Source organism: Frieseomelitta varia, unplaced genomic scaffold, assembly GCF_011392965.1.
Source record: "Frieseomelitta varia isolate USP_RPSP 00005682 unplaced genomic scaffold, Fvar_1.2 scaffold_485, whole genome shotgun sequence".
NCBI lineage: Eukaryota > Metazoa > Arthropoda > Insecta > Hymenoptera > Apidae > Frieseomelitta > Frieseomelitta varia.
In genome coordinates this window covers 140,562-166,145 of record NW_025110240.1, presented here as the reverse complement: position 1 = coordinate 166,145, position 25,584 = coordinate 140,562, and the positions used below count along the sequence as shown (strand labels likewise).

The window sequence follows — 25,584 nt, the reverse complement described above, 5'->3', positions numbered from 1 at the left end:
TACTGAATAACATAATGATATATTTAAAACAACTTCACTAAATATAAATAAATTACATGATTCGTACTCAGTTGAAGAATTTACATATAGAAGTTCTTAGTATCAAATTTTTTTCAAATAAATCACTCGAGAACTCACAGGGGAACGATTGATCCATACTGATAGCTCATTAAATTATCTCCGTAAATTGCTTCGTATTAATTTCAATCAATACTCACAAAAAAACGAATAAATAAATAAATTCTTTGTCCTCTCAATATAAAAGTAATATAAAAGCAAACTATTTTTTTTTAAATGCATTTACTGGTCAATTGTTTAAAATAAATACTAAAGTGCTTACATACGTATAAGTCAGTTCTATAATTTTATAGCTTTTTAAAAGAGCTATAGCTATCCTTTATACATTTTTTTTTTTGTATTTTTTCACGATTTTCCAGTTAAATACAATTAATTGTTATTTCTTTCTTATTTTGCATGTTATTACTATTACTATTATTATTATTATTATTATTATTCTGTTTTCATTGTTAAAACAAGCTTAAAATTAAGAAAATGCAATACTCGCAAAAATTGATTTTCAGATAATCGCACACCTATATCCGCAGAAGCGACGTGAGAGAATTTTGGTTATTCTTTAATGGACACTTTTCATTAGCCATTTATACGGTTTAATCCACTCGGTTTCGAATATCAGGCAGTATTGAAATTATTCCTATTAACTCTCCTTATTCTTAATAGACGAAAGAAACGTGTTTCGATTTCCTTGGTGAAATATCTGAAAAGACGAGAAACTAAGCCTTTCTTACTAATAAATAATTGAGCTTGTGCCATTAAGCATTGCCTTAGCGTATCTCTATGATTCGTTTAAAATTAAGTATATAGACTGCTACGGAATGATACTTTTTCTTTTTTTTCTTTTTTTTTTTTTTTCTTATAAAACATTTTTGCTCCTCGTGAATTGTGTAAAAGCGACATATTGACTCTCTCGTAGTTTGCTGGAAAATATCGAATTGCTACAGGGGATTCATTATTTTCGCAATATTATATCATATAAAATTTACTTAAAAATTAAAAAAATTTAATCGAAAAATTTTCTCCTCAAAAGTATTTTAACAGAAGCGATCTATTAAAAAATCTAACTGTGTAGTCGTATACAATTAATAAAATTTAAAAGTCGTAGTCAAAATTACAAACGTTTTTATACATTTTGTAAATCATTAAGTATAGTAGTGGAATTTTATACGAAGACAGAGGAAAATACGATAAATTGTTTTTTTTTTATTTTTTACAGGAAAGTAATTTTAAAATTCAATACGATCAATCAATTTTATGCCAGCAAAATTATCTTTTTAATTTAATTTTGGAGCTCGTTAATTATAACGTTAAAATATTGCTTGTCTTAATAACTAATAATCATTACAATTATTTTTGAACATAAATAACTTTTATTTTTAATCATGTTATACTAAAATTCTCTTACGTATTTAATCATGAAGAGATATTAAAATCAGAGAATTAACAAGAATATCATTTTTCTCTTCTCATGTTTTTTTTCTTTTTCCATATACAAACTACTTCACAGAAATCCCCATAACAAATCAATAAAGATGCGCATATTTAAATGTGGTCAACAATTGCAAAAAATAATTTTAGATTTAATTTTCAATAGCTGGAAAGCGAGTGAAAAAGTGAGTTTCAACAAATAGAATTTTTTACTTGTTGCAGAGTAAAGATCATCCCATGTTATAAAAATTTAATTATCGAGCCTTCCTTTTTGATTGGCAAATTTACTCGATATATTAATAATTTATTCGATTAATAACATCCTACGATACTGCAAAGAGTACATGCAATTTTCTTCTTCTTTTTTCATCAAACGTGCATGAAAGCAGAATATCTTATTTCTTCGAGAGAATTCTTGTGTTTGGTGCGTTCGCGATCGATTTTTATAATCTTGGTGCCAATTGTTCGTGACAAAACGGAATTATGTACAATAAAATTTAGGCCAAAGCGAAAAACTGTGGACGCGTTCAACCCTTAACGTTCCAATGTCATTTGTAATAAAATTCACGATTATTAAATTCATTTAAAACTGATAATTAGCAAAATACATTATAGATAAAATTGTGATCGATTTTAAGAACTTGCATTGAATTTTTCTGATTCTAAAAGTTAAGAAAATATAAGTCAGGAAAAAAATCTTGAATTTTTTTTTTTTTTGCTAAATTGTATATATAGATAAAAATGTACATAACATATAAAATGATTTAAAATTAATAATCATCTGCGACAATCAATAATAAACATATTTATGAACTTTTAAGTATAATAATTACTAAATGTCGCTTCTTTTTAATCTTCATTTGTTATCTTTTTCTCTGTGGGCAATAAAATTTGCTCGAGTTCACGTGTATGTATATGCTTTGCATTTCTAAATACGTGTATGTATATGCTTTGCATTTCTAAATACCATCTGATAATGTATTCATTTTTAATAAAACAAAATATATAGCTCGAAAAAAATACTTCTGTAAAAAAGAATAATTAGTAATAGAATTACTTATTTGCACTGTTTTTTAAAATCATCTTTTAACATATGTTTTATCAACAATTTTTAAAAAATATAAATGTTAAAGAGCATAAATAAATACTTTTTACTGCACTGGCCGGACGAAAATAGTAAAAAAGAAAATGATAAGGCGGAGCCAAAACTGCTTGAAAATTATCAGACGATAAGAAAAATTGCTCTTCTATCGACCAGCTGTTCCTTTTATCTTAAAAGCAAATACGTTTAGACTGTTTGTTGAAATTCTTAAACTGAAAACACACGATCATAGTAGGAACGGAAATGGATCGTTAAGGGTTTGATTAAGCTGAAAAATAAACCGAGAAGATTAAAAAAAAAAAAAACAAAAATCGATGAATAAAAAAGCAATTTTCTGGTCTGCGCAACTACTTACGTTGGAAGTAATTATCATGTCCTCGCTATAAGAAACGAGCTATCCGGGCTATTTAAGTTTTACAACCGTACTCCCGATTATCTCGTTCGGTTTCACTTTCACTTTCAATAATCTGCAATTAGTAAATTAATTTAAAGAACACTGATTCACCCTCCACCGATCAGCAGCTGCTTAGATCCAATTTTAACGAGATTACGAAATTTTTTTTAATCGCCTTCTTGCCTCTCTCTAACTGATCAAAATCACAATTTTTTCAAATTTTGTTTAACATAAACCTAAATGTATGCGCATGTTTACATAATACTGCGCAAAAATCTTGAATCATCTGTGTTAATGTTATCTTAGTTACCACAAAATAAGGAACTTTTATCTAAATATTATAAAATATTTTTGAAGTCAGAAAAACGTTGTGAGTAAAATATTAATCTTTAAATTAATCAATACTTATTGAGACAATTATTATTTCTTAGATGTAACACGTTCTAAGTAATAATTACAGAAATCTATTCGTGTTCTAGTAATAGTTATAGAGTCTCAGAGATAAAACATTAAACTTAAAAAATTGATCTAAGACTTTTGCACGGTATTATATGTTAATTTTCTGCGCAGTTTCTCTGTTCAATAATTGGATCGTTCAAAATCAATCTAGCATGATTTCCCCGTTACAAAAACATATAATAAATACGCGAATATACTCAAGATACAATACTGATGAATCCAAAGAGTATTGATACTTCATTTACTCTTATATATTCGTTTTTACTTGTTTGTTGTATTCTACAATCGAAGTAATACGCTACTGCGACTCGTTAATGAGACTCTAAGTATTCCGTCGTATCAGGAAAAACGCTAACTTTTCTTTTCTTTTTCTACTTAATTTTCTCCTTTTTTTTTCCGTCATCCGTTCTTTCATTCATAAAAGACACAATTTCAACTCGTCGATTTCCCTGTCGACGGACTTCAATCTATTCATTCTATACAATTCCTTAAATGGAATTACATTTGGTTTGAATTACAAAAAATACACAGAATGCATACGTATACGTATAAAAACGTTTATGCGCCACATAGTTATATTTAGTCTATAGTACTCGTCGATTGTAAACAGACTTCGAACTGCATATTACAAAAATTAGTGGATGGTGGCTTCTGGTAGAGAAGCTTTGTAGAGAAAATAATAGATATTAGTCGCTATATGTATTAGAATGCTTACATGAGACATCGAGACAACCTAACTGTCGAGACATTATTCTGTTTGTAGATTATTAAAAGAGCATGTTTTACAAATACTACTTCGAAGTCTGATTGCAACGAATAGATTCGGGTCAGATAATTTTATATTGCAGTATTAATGACCACCAGATTACACCTAATTGCTACTATGCTGTTAATACATCACGAACTATAGTGATATTACACGTTAGCTAAAAACATAATACCGCTATTACTCCTATGTTTTCGGTTTATAATATTCTATGTGCGTTATAACTCGTCGCATTCTCTCTACAGCGAAAGCATGATCATGAAACGTAAAAGATCCCATCTGCTCTGACATATAGAATACTTCTGTGTGTGTGTGTTCGAACGACAATTAGCTGCCTAATTTCTTGTATACATGGAATTCTATACCTCTGGTGAGTTCTGTGCAGTCGCATTGATATGATCCTGTAAACAAATTCTGAGATCCCGCTCGTCCAGCTCGCTTTCAGTGTCAACACTGAAACTTCTTACATTTTGCCCACCATGGCCTGTCCAACGTTGCTTCCAACTTTCTAGCCTCATGACCTGCGACACACATTTCATATGCAGTAATATTGTTAAACTCCATAATTTGAGAGATTATGAAATGTTTGTAAAATTCTGTAACTTTGTACATCATCATTTTGCAAATGTACTTTATGCTTCTTTTTTTTACAAATATTTCATTTGACATAATTCAATTACTTTTTACTTTGTTGGGTAAATGTATTATTCTGTTGAAAATAATTTTTAAGACAGTTTTGTGAAATGATTAGCTCTCAATACTATTTTTTCAGAGAATTGTGCAATTTTTGTAACGTATATAATGTCTAGGAATCTTGTTCAAATTCTTCTAATCTATTCTGTTTCTATTCTGATGTTTGATCTCTTAAATTTTCTAAAGTCTTTGACTCCATTTTTCAAGATGAAGAAAGTTGCCTAAAATCAGATGATATGTTTTAAAAGTTGCAGTAAATAAATATAAATAGTTTCAAATAAAATTAATCAAATATAATTATCATGCACTTTAATTTTATACTTTTGATGATTCGTTTAAAAAGTGCAATAAAAGAAAAACAATAAAGAGTTATTGAATAATTATTTCTAATGTTAAATGAAAATAATTTTATTTGATTATACACCTCTATAGTACATGTTTCAATTATTGGATGATCCTTGATAAGCATTTCTTCTAGTATAATATATAATAACTTACTGATAGCATCAAGTTCAGATTTCATAAAAAGTATATTGGGTTGAAAATTATAATGGATAACATGCATTACTTAATACACTGATTAAGCAACATATTAAATAAAGAAATTAGTAAGATTGCCCATTAGTTCTTAAAGCATTTTACAAATGTTCTTGCCACTTCTTTCTACAACAAAAAATCTTACTATTATTATAAAAATCTTACTTAATTAATAAATAAAGAAAATGGAAATGAAGCATACAAATAGTGATTATAATGTGCAAATTGCAAAGCATATACTAAACAGTCAATGAGTCAAATCAATGCTTTGTTACATATATGATGATAAATGAGCACAAGAAAACAATATGATGGAATTAGATGTACATATATGTGTTAAAAAGGAATTCAAGGCGACATTGAAAGATAAAGACATTTGTCATTCTGATCCTTTTTTGAATCTTATAGCACTTGATTGTAAATTAAGATGAATTGTCCTGTAATTTAATATAGTATAGTATAGTGTTTATAGTATCTAATTATCTCATAAAATATATACAAAATTATATAAAAAGGAAATATCGACTTTTGATCAACAGTACACGTTGATGTCATGCTACATACATGAAATGGAAAAAATAATGCTTACGGATGGGTAAAGACTTACTCGAGCCAGCGCCAAGGCTCAGTCTCCGGGCTGGTGATTGGCGTAGGGAACTAAGGAGACAGAGATAACACAGCAATAGAGGGTTAGTTTTACAAGACTATTAGTTTTTTCGTGTTAGTGTTTGGTACCTTTACACAATGAGAATTCTATTCATAATATATCTTTCTATATGAGTAGATAAATGTTTGGTAATTTTTTTTTTAAATAGCAGATATTAAAATATACTTTTGTTGAATATTAAAGGATAATATAAAAGTAAAAATGATATCTTTGAAGGTGTATTTTTCAGATCATACTTTTTGTATTTTCTTTCCAATATTATCTGTAGAATAAAATTATCTGTAGAACTAGAACCAATTCTTACTCCGTGCTGTGCTAGCTCTCAATATCTAATACAATGTCCTTAAAGCACAATTAATACTGTAAATGGCAAGCTTGATTTATAATAAAATGATTTTATAGTATGTGTCTAGATAAAACGCCTTAAATATTAATGCTAAAACATTGAAAATTTGCTTATTTTAATGTTATAAAAGTATTTACAATATGTTTAAAATCTTATAATTAATTTATTGCAAATTTTCAACGTAATCAAAACATAAATATTTAATTCGGAAAGAAACCTTTTTATATTATGATGCCCTCAAAGATATAAATTTCAGTTTAAATACAATGATGATTAGTTTATTCTCACAAGTGCAAAAAATAACATTAAATGAACGAATATTGTATTATATTAAGTTTAGAAGCGATTCGACATTGATTATTTAGATTTTACATTGCAGCAGAGACATAACAAGCTGTGAATGCACCTCGAAGCTCTTACATGTAAGGAATTTCTTCAATGACTTAGAAAATTCACACAAAATTATGTGAATACACAAAATTAGATGAGGATTGGAACAGTTAGAGATGCACTTTTGATGATGACAACACAATGAATTCTTAATGTGTACAGGTACCTCTGAAGAAATATGTTATTTGTTAAATATGAAAAGTGTGAAAACAGCTGTGTTAATTACAAATATGAAAAATATATACCATATAATATTTAATTTTATAAATCTTATATATCTAAGTAATATCTGAATATTAACTGTATTAATTATCTGATATTAAAGCAGATTGTTAAACAAGAATAAATATTTCTCTTTGTTTATAATAATGTTAGTGAAATTTCATATTAATTTTAATATTAAATCTATAAGCAGAAAAATATTCTGAAATGAAAATTATAATCAAATTTTGTATAGCACATGATTTTATCAATAAAAAAAAAAAAATTGTTTATTAGCGTGACGGTTGGCAATACATTGCAGTAAGAGGTGCAATTTGGTGCATAATTTAGTGAGTCATAGAAATACGAAAGCATAAATTACATCTTCGTTTATGTTACGTGTTATAACGATAGACGTAATTTTGTGCACCCAACAAACACAATTGATTTATGTACATATGTTTTTTCTCATATATCGTTCTTATTTAAAGGATTCAGGCTAGTTAAAAAATTATTAGTATAATACATCGAAAACTCAATTCTTTGCAATATGTGAATTAACAGTGCAACAAAAAGGAGCGACAATAGTGTTAAATTCCCATTAATATGAATTTTCAAATGGACCAAAAATATGAGTGTTAAAAACATGGATAGTTTTTGGACAAAATAGTGTTATAAAATATTATTACATACATATAAATATAATTAGAAAAAAATTGTTGTTACAATAAATTATACAAATTGTAAAAACTGTTTCAAAGAAAATCTTAGAAATAAAATATTTAATAAAGTATTAAATATCTTTACAAAAGTGAAATTTATTATTTTGTCATGTAAAAATAATATGAATACCTAAATCAAAAATAACTTTTTAAAGATGTATTGATGATTACGATGGTTGTATAGAATTGATATAGTTCTATGTTTCGACATATGAATATGGAGGAATTGAAAGAAGAAATCCTATAACAGGGTATCAACGGAAGTTACTTCTATATTTAAATGTACGATATTTTTTTTATAATTACGTAACTACAAGCTTTGAGATTTACTAACTTGCAGTCTAATAGCAAATTGAATAAAACTACCGCTATTACTTCTACCATTGATACTTTGAACTTATACTATAGTTAATACTTTAAATAAAGAAATGTTAATCTTAATCGAGGAAATTTAACGAAAATCATTGACGATCATAAATATATATAACAATAATTATACTTGTGCATAATTGAAAGCATTCGTAGTTATATTCCCAATACCCTATGCTTTTTTGAAAGTCACATGAATAATTCTATCTTTAACTCAAGATCGTTTAATGATAAACTTTATGGAAATAATAAAAATATTCTGAGCAAAGTACATGCAAAAATATAATACTAAGACTAAATTTTATTATAAATAACACTTTAATAATGTTTTTTCCATTCACCTCTTACTGCAGTTATTTTTTCTTTCTTTTAAATCAATGCTTTCACTAATGCAGCATAGATGAAGCAAAAAATATTCACATACCTCAGCTTTTAATTCTGCAACTTTATCCTGCAATTCTCTGACTCTTTCACTGTCATCTAAATTATTCCTAAGCTCACCTTCTGCGTGCATCTCTTCATTCTAGTAACGAATAAGAATAACCAATGATTTCAGTATATATATGGTGATGTTTGTATTGAAATATTTAAAGAAATTGATATAAATAAAAAAAATAGTACTTTTAATTCAAGAAGAGATATCTTCTGAGTGAGTTCTGCCACTTGTTGCGCATGCTCTGCATCGCGTATCCTAGCCATCATGGCTTCATCCTTCATTTTAGACTCCAAATCGGAATATTTATGTTGTTGCTCCCGCAATTTGGCAGTAAGTTCCTTCTCCCTAGCTAAGGCAGTCTCTAATTCTTCTTTAATTACTTTCCCTCCTTCATCTTGTCGACGAAGTTGATTTGTGGCGACTTGCACTTGCGTTTCAAGTTCCATGACCTTGAGTCTAAGCTCCTTCACTTCTGTCAAGGCTTCCATCTCTCGAATTCTGGTTGTCATTAAATCTTCTTCAAATTTTTGCACTTCATGTCCTCGATTCTCCCAAAACAGAAGCTTCTTCGGTGTGGAATCGCTTGCAGGTTGAGCCTGAGCGGAACGATGCTCCTGTAGATGTCTTTGCCAAGCACTACTCAATTCCATTACTCTTTGCCGAAGATCCTAACAAATTTCTTACATTATGATAAGTTTATTAAATATATATATATACTTTACAACTATTACGAACGATCTCGAACGATTTCAAACGCGGAATATTCACAATTTCAAACGTATAAAAAAATGAATTACCTTCAAAGAGAGATTAGCTTCTGCTTCTCTTAGCTTTACGGCAATCAGTTCTTCTTGCAAATGAGCAACAGAATTATCTGGCGTTGATTCGCGCAACGTCTTTTTATCTTGTTCCAATTCTTGTATCCTTGCTCTAAGTTCCCTTATCGTTGCATCGTTCTCAGCCTCGTGTAGTCGAACTCTCACTAATTCCTCTTGCAAACATTGTATCATTTCCTCCTTTTGCGACAATGCTTCCTGCTTTGACAAAATTTCATCTAGAGAAGATTGTTTCGACGTGACATTTTCTTCTAGCAGAAGCGACAACGATCTTAATTCTTCATGAGCTTGTTCAAGCTGATGGCTGGTTTCAAGATGCGTGTGTCGAAGAGCTGCTAATTCTCTTTGTACAACAAAAGCAGTTTCCTCCTCTTCTGCTCGAGAAACTTGACCTCTGACTAATCTGTCTGCCAGTTCCGCGGACTCGGCTTCTAAGAGTTCAGTTCTTTGCCTAAGTAACCTATTCTCGGCTCTAAGCCTACGTAGCTCGACCATTTCTTCTTGCTCTTTCATTTTCAAGACGGTATAATCTTTCTCGAGTTTCTTCATTCTCTTTGGATTTATTTTCATACTATAAGCAAGATTCATGAGGCCATCAGGATCTTTCTCGGCTCTTCCAGGTAATTGTTTCTGAAAGAACTACACACGAAAAAAAAAAGTTATAAATATTAACGAAACGAGACCAGCATGAAGATTGAGCCACACGTGGCAAGAAACATTGTTCAACTATCAAGCTTGTGATCTTTATTCTCTACGAGTAAACGCAAAAAATTCTATATCTTTATAAAATTCTTATCTACGGATAAGATGTTAGATTCTGATGATAGGGAATTACCTTCAACATGCCTTCCATGTCCAAGCTTAACAAATCTTCCTTGCCTAAGTGCAGCATGGCCAACGCAACTTTGAAAATAATTTCCATGCCTTCGGACAGAAACACGTCAAAAATGCGGCAGGCCAGCGGTAGGCTGAGCGCTGTGGTAAAAAGCGTAAGAAACCAAGACGATGCGTACATCGACGTGTGAAAACCTTGAGCCGTAAAATGAGCGTGTAACTCGGGATGCGTGTCAGCAACTAAATGTTCTAGCTGATACATGCACACCCCTAATTCAGCCATACTCGGCTTGAACATGTCTCGCAAACGATACTCTTGCATAAGCGCTACCAGTACAGCGAAAGCTTCTTCCTCTGGCATTTGCTGTAACAACAAATTGATATACCCATTTAATTCTTTCATTAACTCAACGTAATTTATCTCATATTTTCTTTGTCTTTTTCTTTTTTTTAATGATTATAATTATTCGTTTATAGTCCTCTAATCCCGCTCAAACATTAAAGTGTACCTGCATAAGGAGTAATCCTACAATAAATCCCGAACCTTGACAGTATCCCACTTCACGATCATGAAGACTGTACGCTTTCATAACGTTAAATAGACTCTCCTGACCAAGACCGTCTTTCTCCTTAAAGAAATCATGCTCAGGATACGTTCTGGCTATATCCCTCCTGATTATCCTTTCGCATGCTGACGTAGCCTTGATATACTCGGCGAATTGCTTTTTCACAGGAGAGTCATGAGCACCACTTAATAATTGCCAAACAATACCTCTGCAATACGAACATGAGAATCAGTTTTTCCACTCATTGTAATTGTGTTCCTTATTGATTCTTGTTAAATTTAAAGAGCTACACAGATCATCCAAAGTTACTAATGAACTTGAGAAATTGAAGCTAAAGTGCTTGATTACCTAAAATGATGAGGTATTCCCTGGCGTACTAATTCTTTGACGAACTCTTTCCTCTTCTTCCAATGATAATCCCAATCAGCGACGATGTGACCCCATAGGGTCCACGTATTCTCTTCACCATCAGCTGAATTGTGGCGTCGGGGTGCAGCATCGCCGTTTCCTCCGCTGCCTCCCGACGCCACGGACACCTGAGATGTGTCGGAACCTTTCCTACTGTGATTACTTTGGAGCGAGTTCAACGACTTTGCATCCGATTCGATAAGCCTGTTATCAATTACATGAAATTCTTTAAATATGAACTTTACATTCATGAAATCTCATTAAAATGCTTTTTGAGTGGTAACATATGAGATATCCGATCACGTTGATTAAAATAATAAGTTCATTTTTTCCACCAACAGTGAATGAATTATACGTAAAATATATTGTCTAATTAGATTTGAATTCTATAATTATATTCTTAAATTCAATTCACTTTCAATTTTCAAATCGAATTAACTATGATGTACATACATGAGAATTGAGTGATACTGTAAATATACTAAATAAAATCATTTTTACCAACAAATGCCAGTTTTCTGTATAGTTCTTAAAACAGTAGTAGCGTCATAATCATACAAAATTATATTTTCATATGTTACAACCCAAGATTATAACAAGTATCCTAATTAATGCAAGAGTATATATCTTCTTTTTTAAACGTGTGTGCTAAGTATCAGTTAAGTTTCAGAAATAGAATGAAATGGAAGTGTAAAAATACAAAACAAGCAGAATCGTCAAATCGATGTAAAAACATTCATAAATGAAAGATCTTGTATTGTAAGCAAGAACTAAATACAAAGAACGAGAAACGATTGAAAATCTAGATATTTTTTACAATTATTTCATGAATCTCTCTCTTGAACAAAAATTCTACTTCTGAAGTTTACAATTATTCATCATTCAATGCCAACGCTTATTCACTTGTTATTTTGAGCTAAATAGAAACATACTTCTCCCCTTTTTTTCTGGATATAAAAATACATAAATTATAAGAGAGCTAAATTATCCAATATATTTAAAATAGGATCAAATCTTTGCCCTCCCCAGTTTAAATAAGATATTTTTCTTAGAAATGTTTCTATTCATCCCATTTAAGCTACTCCTCGTTCTCATTCACAATCAACTGATCCTGCAGTCCTGAGTCACGCATTAACATACATAATTGAACATATATAAGCAGTATGTCTAAAGCACGATTCGCTTTGCACATGCAATGCCGATGTTGTTGAACGTTAGTCAGCGCGACGATTCACCTATTGGCTTCCTCCAGCTTAGCTAATAGAGCCAGCTCGTCGGTGGGTATTTCCTGCGACGAGTTTATCCTCTCTTCCTCAGATGAGATCGGCGGTGTGCTCGGAAGTATCTTGCTGGCCTGGCTGTTGTTCTGAGCGGTCTGGTGTACCGTGGTGCATAAACACAATACGCTCATCACCTGCGGTCCATAACGTGATAATCCTAATTGTCCAGCTGCCTGCTTCTCCTGACCCCTGCAAAATCATTATTGTCTCGTGTCAGCTTGTTCATGTCAGGTGATGTAACAGAAATGTTATATACGCGCAAGCCTTTCACAGATCAATCGCTGTTACCATTTTTAGAACATCCTGATATAAGCTGGTTCTCTTGACAATTTTTTTACAATTTTTTTTATAACTAGATTTTTATCCATTTATAGAGAATCTGAAAATACAAGATTGCTGTCCATGACATTTAATGCGTGATCTTAGTTTTCTTTAATTGCGTATTCTAAAAAAAATAAGAATAAGAAGGAAGTGGTATTTATTTGAGGATAAAAAGAAATTTTTGATCCAAAATTATGCACAAGCTGTCCTGCTGTTTTAAACAAATAAACGTAAATAACAAATGATACACATGGTTTAAATAAATATCTAAAATAATATAAAATATTATTTATTATTCGTTAATTAAATATTATTAAAAATTTATATTTTCTATATTAATATTATTAAAAATTTATTAATTATCTAATAAAAGATATAATAATTAATATCTATAGGAATATATACTTGTAAGATACAATGCGCCATGCACAGAGATTTGTCGAAGTTGGAAAAGAAAAGCGTGTAATTTGACCTATCATTTTCTATTTCCATTTCCATTCCAATTATTCGTCTACGCAGCCGGAGAGATCGTCGATAAGGTGTATGTATATATATCTCACCTTTTCAACCTTTTCATCGTGGAAATTAATTAACGAAAAAAGAAGAAGAAGAAAAAAAGAAAAAACTAAAAAAAAAGAAAGTGTGAAAATATCTCGCTAACGAACCGGCTATAACATCGATTTATATATTTCCTTGTATTAATTGTTCGCCGTTAAACAAGATATCGTTTCATGGAAGATTAATGGGGTTCAAGTGGCGATGAGTGGATTCCATCGACTTCCAATTAAAACTCCAACTCGCGTGCTTTCCCGATTCTCTATTTCAGAAATTTCGACGAAATATTCACTGTACGTACGCTTATTACAGACAAATGTTATTTAAAAGCAATCTGCACGAAACAAAATAACAATTAAAAAATATTTACTGCTATTGGTAAGTATTGTGATTTAAAAAATATCAATGTTGATTGAATATTGCTCGAAAAAAGTTTTGAACGATTCATATTTCGATTGATTGGAGGAATGTAACTTCTCTAAATCAAAAAATTTCAAATTTTCTATTCTAAAAGTCTCGGAACAATAAGACTATATTTATTTTAAAAGTGGAAGAATTAAATAACACTTTTCCCGGTAAAGAATCTGTGTATGAAAATGTATTTAACGTATAAAAAATTAAAATTAAAATTCTATCATAAATAAAACGTATTCCAAGACGTATTCGGCCGGCAAACTGTTGATGTTCGTGCGATCTTAGAGAAATTTAAAGATACAAAATAGAATGCACGTTATATACACAAAAATATATGAAACATCCAAAGCACCGTGCTTATATTACAATATTTAATAGATAAAACGTTCGTTCCATTTCAATTACAAAGATAAAATTGCACAAAGGATCCGCAGATCTAGTAACAAACATTACAAGAGTTCAGAAGTTAATTAATGCAAGTCATTTTACATTAAAAATTTTAATCACTGGTGTCGTACAAATATCTTGTCAAAATTTTCAGTCAACGGCACACAGTTTACCTGTGATGATATTATAATGACTAAATTACACGAAGTAAAAATTTCGATAATGAAATTGGCATTTGCACGGCGCAAGTTGTTTTTAATGAGAAGTGACTCTTACATCGATTGGCTTCTGAGCCAATATATACACACATATATACATACATATATATGTGTGTGTATATATATTATTCCCATGCTCTTCTTGAACGTAGTCCAACGTTCATCAAAGAATCCAATTAATCCTTCTACCTTTTCGTCGTTTTATTTCGTGTCCATCGCGCCGCCGCTGGTGCCAGCAAACCACGAAGAACCATCGAAAAAATTTCTCGTCCCCTTTACTCGCGAAACTTCCGCCGATCGGAAAATCGACCTTTCGATCAGCCAAATTACTTTCGATTTTCCCGCGGGGAAACGTTCGCCGCAGTGCTCGATTTTCTAACCATTTTCTCGGAGAGCATTTCACTTACATGGCTCGAAGGCATCATTCTCTCCGAATAGCTACTTCCGATCGAGGTAGGCGTGTTTCTATAAGAAAAATGAATTCAAGGCATCTTCTGCAACAACCGAGCTGTACTACGTGTTGTGGAATTTTTTAAGCTTGATTTTATTAACCACTTGCGCTGGAATGACGTGCCACGCATGACGAGAGAATCGTTTGCCAAAAATTGCAACATTTTCTCAGTTTTTAAGTACATTTTTAAATACGACCCAGGCAAAACAAATAATAAATTTATTAGTTCTCAATAATTTCGAATTTTCACAAACAGAGAAACGACGAACTGTTGTACACGGTTTGGTCACTCGTTATGGTCCGTAATCAGTTGCCGGCGCAAGTGATTAAGGACATTAAGTACATTTTAAATACGACCCAGGCAAAACAAATAATAAATTTATTAGTTCTGAATAATTTCGAATTTTCACAAACAGAGAAACGACGAACTGTATACGGTTCGGTCACTCGTTATGGTCCGCAATCAGTTGCCGGCGCAAGTGGTTAAGGGCGAGATGTTTTAAATTGAAATTAATAATTTTTGCTTGAAATGCAATTGAAAACGAATATTGAGATGACGAGAGAGCGAATTGTTTTTATTAAAATAACAAACGAAGTGTTATAATGGAAATTTTAGAGGAAAGAAAAAATTAAAATACTGCGATGATGCGAAATACTGTAAAAAAATTGATCAGGAACGAAAGTTTTCTACGATTAAATCGGAACTGTCAGACAATTGTCAGAATATGAGAAATTAAACTTTCTTTCATATTTCCTCGATTTCCATCCTAGATAAAACGAATGCATTTTACTGGAAATCTGCGGAGCAATCTTCGAACCAATCCTACGAAGTGAATCATGCAGTTGTCTAACGTTAATCATAACTTTATCCTTGAGAGCGACGTTTCTCTAGTCGATCGAAGAACTTCACAGTTTCTTTTTTAGCTAGGAAAAGTTTTAACCACTTGTATTAAAACCTACTATTAATCCTACTATCCTTCCTTGAAATATTCCAAAGTTATTAAATTCTTTTGTCTTTTTTCTCTTTGTCAACCAACTTCGATTATTTGAACTTCATTCACACCTACCATCATACAACTATTACCATCAACAAATTTATTTGTTTATATCTTTGCCATCACTACACCTTTGTCATTTAATTTTGATCAAACTGTAATTTCACGATATATATCTTTACCGTTTAACTTTCTCAAATAATAATCATAATCTATATCTTCACTATTTTTTTTATTTCTGCGGATGTACATTTACCAACCAATATCTTTTCTACAAATGGTCCAAGTTATTTTTTAACGTTCCAATCACAATTGATATCTTTATTATAATTTATATATTTACTAATTTATATCTTTATTAATTTATATCTTTACTAATTTATATTTTTATTAATTTATATCTTTACTAATTTCTTTCCTTTAGTTACAATTTTATTCGTGTATATTTATCATATCTTTACTAATTTCTTTTCTTTACTTACAATTTTATTCGTGTATATTTGTTTTCATCACAAGAAAATGATTGGTGTGTTAGATTTCTCGACGTTACGTGAGCCTCGAATTTTCCAGTTGTGCCCGAAGCAAGCAGACGCGCAACAGCAACAAAAGGTTAAGAAGAAAGCCGGGCAATTAGCGCGTGCGAATGAATTAGCGAACGAATGTAACGTGCGAAATACTCATGGCAACGTGCCATATCATCGGCCACGAGATGGTACAATATACGTTTCTCGGTACTCTGAATTTTACGATGGAATTTTAAGTGTATACGAACATCTGTGCGAGGGAGAGCCGTTTAAGTAGTCCCTCGGGTTCTCTCCATCGATTGAAAACGATGTTACTAAATTAATAAATGCACATAGGCAATAAATTTGGTCTAAACGTATCGTGATATTATACAGAGGAATAAATAATTACGAAAAGAGAAATATATAATCAATGATCAATGATCTGAATGTGATCAATGTTACTACAATGATAAATATCACTAAGTAAAACTATACACAAATATCCCTAAATTGACATAACTAAATCAAACGATTTCTTTTTATAATTTTTGAGATACTGCTATTATAAAGAAAAGAAAAAGAAAGAAAAACAATTACTGTAGAGTTTCGTTCGATTTTCAAGCAAGTTGTAACGTTTCAATTTTCTTTTTTCGTGTTTCTGAAGTTGCAGCAGCTTATAAGCGAGTAAATGACATAGTGTGTACTAGGTCATTTATCAGAAGTACAGTGCCATACAAAAGGCTGCTTTCACATGCTAATGAGAAGGAAGTTCATATGTTTCCTTATCTTACAATGAAATTAACATAAATTAGCTAACATAATTGATGAATCACGTGGAGTTCATTATAAAAACCATTATCTCTATAACAGCGTCTATTCTTCCTTTTAATTACTTTATTTATTACGAGATCGACGTTATCGTGCTGTAAGAAATTGTACTCCTGAATGATGTATCACTTTGATCATTCTAATTTCAATATCTTTCGGATTCATTTCCACATTCATTATTCTCACACTTCTTGCCAATCTAATGTATTGTTCAACTTCAAACAAATACAGATTAATGTAATTTATGTAAATGCATTTTATCTTTTTAACACCTTAAAATCGAAATTACGTCTAACTATTAAAGAAAAATTATCAAACAAGTTGTATAAATTGGATTGTTTGTGTCGTGCACAAATATAAAATATCACACAAAATAATAGTGTCTATAAGAAAAAAATGGAGAAATCCTTCAAGCAACAATAAATAACAAATTCAGACGCTAATACATATCAAAATATACATTTCACATTTAGTATGACCATGAAAAATTAATCAATTAATTAAGAAAAAAAAATAATGACAGAATAAAAATAAAATTACAGAAATCTACCAATTAAATTACAAATTGTACACGAGATCTTTCAAAATTTCTGACTGCACGAAGAACTAAAAACTATATACGATTCTTGTTTCTCATTCCCGGTTATATCATCAGAGATACATGTATGTATATCTACTGCTAGAAATCTTTCAACTCTATGGCATAGAAGATTCACGTTGAAATAATTCTAAACTCTCTGAGAACAGAACCAAGGTAAAATCGCGTGATCACTGACCCATAGTTCCCACCTACGTTCCGTTTCGTTTTCACTCGCAAAAGTGTAACAAATTGTAGGTATGGCCGGACTTTTGATCGTATATCCGAATAAATCTCACGTCCTACATTCACGTCAGAGAACATAATACATATGTACCTAGCTGCCAGACACGAGAAATGTCCATTATAAACTACGATAGATGTAATTACTCAAAGAATAGCGATTTTTAGCAGTACGGTGTAATATTTATTAAGCTTATTTTAAATAATATTTATTAAGATTATTTTTAAATATTCACTAAGCTTATTTTTAAATAATATTTACTAAGCTTATTTTTAAATAATATTTACTAAGCTTATTTTTAAATATTCACTAAGCTTATTTTTAAATAATATTTACTAAGCTTATTTTTAAATAATATTTACTAAGATTATTTTTAAATAATATTTACTAAGATTATTTTTAAATAATATTTACTAAGCTTATTTTTAAATAATATTTACTAAGCTTATTTTTAAATAATATTTATTAAGATTATTTTTAAATAAGCTTATTTTAATAGAGCGCAGCTTCGCTACGTGTAAACATTTTACAATTATTAAAAGATAAACGCATTATAATATTTTATAAACTCCATGAAATTGGTATTTTTTTAGCATCGTCAGGAATATAAGGATATTCCATATTTACCGATAAAATTTCAAACTCGGGAGTGATATTAGCGAGGTCATAGATTACTATAGTATCTTTCACTACGTGACAAAAAGTTTGAAGTGTTCAAATTTCATTTTTGAAACCCTATATTCCGCAGGGATTAATAATAAAATTAAATCAAATTGAAAATTAAAAATTGAGAAATGTGATTACCTAAAAACGTAAATTATGGCTGCCAATGTACAATGATACCAGTTTCGTTAATTTGTAGAAAAAAAATTATGCACATTACAAAGCTACGTGATTAATGAGGCAGAATTTATACTAGATATATTTCACGATCGATTGTGATTCTCTTTGTTTGAAAAAGGTCAGCATAAACGCAGATTGTGTAAAGATTCTCTGCGTTTTATATATGGAGTTCTGTAATCAGTTTTCTGCCCGATACACAATGTAATAATTTAATGAGTATGTACCGAATGTACCGAAGGATCCACGAAGAAATCGACTGTAACGAAGAAACCTGTTCAGTATCACTGCTGACTGGCTACGGTGATGCGATTGTTATAAATATATCGAAGCTCGATGACTTCAGAGAGTTACAAGCTTCTTAAACTGTTAGAAAAATCAATTTTTAAACGATGCAACGATACGTAGATTAATATATTATATATATATACATTATAAACATAAGATATAAATATATTATAAACATAAATATTACAATATAAGTATATTTATAAATTCTGATCGACAAGGAGAGACATTTGTAATTGTTGCAGAAGTAAAATTTAACATACAATAAATTCCATAGTTCCCCCATTTCGCGAGAATAGAGTCTAGACTTCGTGAATATTTCCCACAGGAATTTCACTATTGCGAGAATAAAATTCGTATGAAATTCAAAAATTTATCTCTTTTAATGAAATTCAATTATCTCTTAACGCGAGATATTGCCCAATTCAATCTCGATCATTCATAAGGAAAAGTATTAGACAATTATAAAATAAAATATCCTACTATTTCATTCTCAAAATGAAATCTTGCAATCTTCAACCATTTTCGATCCATTGTGCACGTACAATCCTTAATTCCAACCAAACACCCTAGTTTTATGTCAATCTAACGAACATGTAATCATCCAAAGTACAATTACGTAAACTCTGAGATCTTTTCACGTAATCTTGTAGGACTTCGTTTAATTTAATCTTCTGACATCCCCAAAGAAACCGAACCTAAACTCAAATACTTTCCAACCACTTCTGATCCATTGTACAAAACATCACTGTAATTATGATACAATCTTCCGAAAGATGAGTCTACATATGCGAGAATAAGTCAAAAAGAAAGGATAACAATTTGTCACTTGAGACTTGGTTCGCAGGAGAATAGAATTATTTTTGAGATCTTATAATTTCTATCATTCTAAATGAGTCTGAACTAAATCTAAACGTATTAAAACACATGTTTCCAATGTTTCCTCTAATTTTTTTTTAGCACATGTGCTCTTTTAATTTCCTTTTAAACAAAATTCGTGGTGCAATAATCTGATCCAAATTCAAATCCCGAAGAACACAATTAAACATGAACTCCGTGAAAGTGTTCACTGCGAATTATTTTCTGTGGCTTTGTCCGATTCGTCCCAAAGGAACTCTTCCATTAACTAAATCACAAAAGTCCTTCCCTTCCACTCTCAAAATCGCTTTTCAGGCATTACACATTGACACTTTTATACTCCCGAATTTATGTCTAAACAGAAATCTTTCCATTAAGCCAAGAAATACAAGATGCTTCTGAAATTGTGGTATAACATATAAGGACGTGATTTTCAAGGTGAAAGTATATCGAATAATTAATAATTCTTACAATTAATATTCTACGAAATTTTATACTCCATTCATCCTGCTATGTTCTTTTGATCATCTTTTATATATGAGTAATATTTTCTCAACAAAATAGATGTAAAGAAGATGTAATAGATGTAAAAGAAGTCGATACGAATGATTTCTCGATTTCAATTTCTCTCAAAAATTTCCGGGTAAGATAGAAATATAAAATTTAGAAAAAAAAAAGGGGAAAAAAAAAGCAGAAATGAAGAATAAAATTTATTTCTTTTCGAAACAATAGAATTTGAACGTGTGACTGGCAAAGAGTCAATCATCGAATTCGATTCCCTCGAAAAAATACCTTGTTCTAGATATTCGACATTTATTTCCACGCGTATAAAATAAACTCCCATTCTTACCTGATCGCCATTTAGCCAAATTTAATTATACTTGACCAACGTTCGAAACTCGTTTCTCCCACAAAAAGCGAAGCTCTCGTCTAAAAATACCCCATATATACCTCTGCTCTTTTCTACTTATTCTCACGTGCTCCCCTAATTTCCAAACCGCCGTCTCAAACACGATTACGTAAACTTAGAAATTTCCTCCACTTTAAGATCACCACCAAGTATCTTTCTGTCTTCGTCCTCCGTTCTATCATACGTGAAATGAAAAAAAAAAAAAAAAAAAGGAAGGAAAGAAAGAAGACAACATTAACAACATCGATGAAAGAAAGTGATAAAGTGAAAAGTAAGAGATAGTGGTGGAGAGCTGAAAATCGTTCACTGCGACGAAACGAGCGTAGATACCGCAGATCTAGACCAGAGAGGACGAGGTGATCGAGATCAAACGGTGTGGACAGGTGTGGACGATTGTTCTAACCGGGTATTATATATACTAAATATCACGATATCACACAGAGATAACAATTGGTCTCGAATGCAGTCGCGGCACGATTGTCACCGACAAGGGGCAGCCGGGGGTTAATTGGCCAATCGTCGATGTTGATTTTATCTCGTTCCCTTTTCCCGATCAAACTGGCACAGTAGGATCGCTAAACACGTACTGGAAACGTATACGAAATGGTTTGAGGGGTCGATGGAGCCCGCGCAGGCCAGGATGCTCCACATGCGCAACCGACCTCTTCCTCTTCTCTTCTTTCGTAACGAGAGAGAGTAAATAAAAGGACCTACGCGATTCCGACGAGCGAAACGACGACAAATTTTCTATGTTCTGCGTTCTGGGTGTTGGTATCGTGGATGATCGATGATGGATGATTTTATAGAAACGGAGGGATCAACTTGTTAGTCTGTATAAAGATAATTATTATATATATATATATATATATATATATATATATATATATATATATATAAGATTAATATAATTAATATAAGATATATATAAGATTTTAAGATATATATATATATTAAAAAAATATGTATATATTTATATAGGCATATATATATATTTATTTACATAGGCATATATATATATATATATATATATATATTTACATAGGCAACCCGTGTTGTTTACGATCTAGGTGAAATTTCATTCGATATTTCATTGCCTTTTCTTCAAAAAGAAAATTTTATTTTCGTCGGAACGTCTTTCGAAGATTTTGAAATCTTGAAAATTTTTATTGTAGAATGCAGGAGAGATTTTATTTTCTTGTATTCGTTGAATCATTTCGATATAAAAATTTCTGTTAAATTTGTAACTCGAGTAGATTCGGAACTGTTTGGAAGGTTTCTTCAGTGAACTGTGATCAAAATATTGGAGCGATCCACTGAAATATTAAAATACCATGAAATTATTGAATTATTGGGGAAAATAAACAAGCTATCCAAAAAAAAAATATTGAAATATTAATACAAATGTATAATTATATATAAGATATGAAATCGAAAAAATATCGCAAAAGTATCACAAAACTGAAAAAAAGCATTTGTAGAATAGTTACAGTTTTCGATGTTAAAATATCAAAATAAATTGCGGTAGAATAGAAAATTTAAAGCGATACTCAATTGGAAAAAAATTGGAAAAAGAAATCATTTCTCTCTACTTTAAATGTTTGTCGACCTAAATATTCGTCCTTAGCGATATCTTTAACTACAGCTATTTTGCTTCACTCTATGGTCATTAATGGATTAATAAAACATTAATGTGTAACTTGCGACACAACTACAATTTTATCGACATCCAGGATATGTTTATAAAAATAAATTCTGGCGATGTTGTTAAAGTTCGTAGAAAAAGAGATACGGCGGTTTTATTAACTTTCTCGATCCATAATTAGAGTTCCAACGTTTCGCGCATAGGGGGCTTGTAATTTGTAACAAGAAACAAAAGTCGGGAACTTTCTTTAAATTTAGATTTAAAATAATATCTCAAGAATGTTGAAATATCTAAATTTAAAAAAATTGAAATTGAACATTAAATTCAGAAATGTTACATTACATGAATATACAGTGTGTGTATAAAAAGATCCAACGATGTGTAATTTTCGTGATTTAATAATGGCCATGCAGTTGTTAAACGTGTAACTAAAGGAACCCTTCCCTAACAAGGCAAAGAAGAAACACGAAATACGACAAAGTACCTCGGCGAACTGAATCCAAAGTGGGGAATGGCAGAAAAAGCGCGTACGTGCTCGTGCAAGGCGCAATTACACGCGGAAAAAGCAACGAAGCCTTTCACCGATTTCTGTTTAACGAAACAAATTCATTACAGTTGGCTATACTGGTTAACAAAACTGCTCGAACACTTGGAGAAATTTTTTTATCACTATATCTGACGTGGGGTGTATGGAACATTCTCGAGTTCATTAGCAGCAAAATTTATATTAATGAGTAAAATTTGAAACTTGAAAATATATATATACGCACGTGGCAGTACACAGTATAGAGGTTACAAGATATCCAACGCAAGTATATATTTTAAGCAGAGATATATTTTAAACAATCAATTGTTCATTGTATTAATGAGTGTCAATATACTATACTATAAACTTCTATATAAATTTTCAGATTGATTTCAAATTTTATCAGCAGTTGGCACCCGTGTCTCATTATGGTGCTAATGAAATCTCAAAATGTTTTACACATACAACTTTAAGTGCGTATGAAAGTTTTGTATGGTAAATGTTCAAATACTTTTGTAAATTATTGTATTCTACATTCTAAAGTATTCGATCCACAACCGACACGTTACAACGGATTTTCATGCTCGTTACAATATGTTTTCCCAATTGTTCCGAAAGGATGAATGACGGATCGTTTTACCGTTACGGTTACACAACGTGTACGCGGTTGTATACGCGGAAAGCAATCGTCCAAATGCATGTGCAAACAAAGCGATCAGGAAACGGGAGGAAGGGGAAGAAAGCACAGTCGTTGCACATTATGGAATGCGATGATTTGAGAAAAAAAAAAAAAGGAAAAAGAACTTCAACACACGATTTCAGCAACTCTAAATTCCAGTGAGAATACACCAATCTAGGTGAAATGTAAAGTTTCACGAAATTGATTTCAGGAAAAGAAGAAATAATCTTTGTATTAGAAGACTCAGTTTTACTTTTGAACCTTTAAATCAAAATTTTGAAACGTGTTCTATTATCATTAGATTGGGTAACTGAGGAGAAGATAATGATTCTCACATTCTTTGTTTCAATTTTGGTCATAACATAGATTGCAGATGTTTCAGTCATATAGATTCAGATTTTTATACATGCAATTAACAGAATGAAATCTAAACAGAAATTCATCTCATCCTCTAAATATTACAATGTGAATGCCTTATTTTGCATATTCATTTATATTATGTGCATTCTGTACATTTTTTACAAATACATAAACATTGGCAGTTACATTATACATTTCTGGTTTTTAGAGATAAAGATTTACTATTGTACAGTGTTTATTTTATCCTTGTATTTCTTTATTAATTTTCACACATTTTCATAATGTCAAATTTGTCTATTAACTTGCATTAGTACAATTTTTTTACTTATATTACTATTAAATTTGACATATTTTAATCTAAATTCATTAATATATATGTATATGCTACAATAAATACAATAATACACTAGTACCTTTTATAGCAACAAACTTAAAATTCTATGCATTCATTTTGAATTTGATATACAATATATAAGGTGTCTACAAAAACTTCCATTAAATATATGAGCTATGCAAGGCATTTAAATTTTTCATTTATATGAAATTTAAAAATACAATAATAAACAGAATGTATGTATATAAATCTAAATACACACAAAATTATGTCAATAAGATTGCATAGTTGAACAAAACTCGTTTAAACTAGTTTAAGGTTAAGTAAAATAATATAATAATAATAATTTAAAATATTAAAATATTAAATATTAAATTATTATTAAGATATTAAGGCATTTGAGTAATTTTTACCTTTTTGTATTTTACCTTTAAGTAAACATGATTGTATGTTGAACACCCCAATGAAAACATAGGGTTCAGCATCTGTTTGTTATTTAAAAGTGTACTTATATCTCGAAATTAATCATTAACAATATCGACTCAACACGATTCTATTTCAATTCTTTTGAAAAAAACATGAAAATACAAAATGTAAAATGTAATCTGTTCAACTTGAAATTCACATGATAGAAGAAATAAATATTTCCAACGTGGTATCATTAATCGTTATTGCACACGCACTTTATTCACGTTGTTCCGTTTTCCAGTCAGACGAAATATAAATCGATGATAGAAAGGCAAAAATAAAAAAAAACAAGAATACAAATACGATAAGCCAGTAACAGATGCCTAACAATAAAGATAACGAAAAAAGGAAAACTGTCAGAGTGGCACTTGTCCATATTAACAAACTGTCAGGCGAAACGAAATCACGACAACCATCTGTTTCTGATACTCGTTGCAATTATCGTAAAGCACATACCTTACGCACGATTAATATTCCATATGCTGCTTACGAAATAAATCACACACTAGGAAAATTATATTTCGTGTCACTAAAAACGTATACGATATTACTGTAAGGCTGAGAAGTACATACGCGGCTGTCACCACTTAAAATTGTCATCACGATAGATTCGTTCGTGTACACTGTTGCCAACATTTCAAATGTTACACTTGCACGGTAGATGTTACGTATCT

At 30.7% G+C, this 25,584-nt stretch overlaps 1 protein-coding gene across 11 annotated transcripts; it reads right to left on the bottom strand.

Moving 5' to 3' along the window:
- LOC122532954 (ecotropic viral integration site 5 ortholog) lies at positions 1 to 25,527 on the bottom strand. 11 transcript variants are annotated; one of them, XR_006307619.1, is made up of 13 exons: positions 25,367 to 25,527; positions 14,594 to 14,869; positions 12,465 to 12,698; positions 11,170 to 11,433; positions 10,765 to 11,029; positions 10,257 to 10,619; positions 9,383 to 10,060; positions 8,771 to 9,253; positions 8,574 to 8,672; positions 6,062 to 6,111; positions 5,416 to 5,580; positions 4,905 to 5,138; positions 4,655 to 4,745 (listed from the first exon to the last, which is right to left on the bottom strand). XR_006307619.1 is itself a non-coding variant. In XM_043662171.1 (11 exons), the coding sequence occupies exons 2-11, from the start codon at positions 14,656 to 14,658 to the stop codon at positions 716 to 718; spliced, it is 2,667 nt and encodes an 888-aa protein (XP_043518106.1). In that variant the 5' UTR covers positions 14,659 to 14,869; positions 25,367 to 25,527; the 3' UTR covers positions 1 to 715. The 11 variants fall into 11 exon arrangements, 8 of the variants coding, with proteins under 8 accessions (XP_043518106.1, XP_043518104.1, XP_043518107.1 ...); XR_006307618.1 differs by lacking the exons at positions 4,905 to 5,138; positions 5,416 to 5,580; positions 6,062 to 6,111 and adding exons at positions 646 to 775; positions 2,961 to 3,072 and having other exon boundaries at positions 4,590 to 4,745; XR_006307617.1 differs by lacking the exons at positions 4,905 to 5,138; positions 5,416 to 5,580; positions 6,062 to 6,111 and adding exons at positions 2,377 to 2,873; positions 2,961 to 3,072 and having other exon boundaries at positions 4,590 to 4,745.
- Between the last annotated feature and the right edge of the window lie 57 nt (positions 25,528 to 25,584).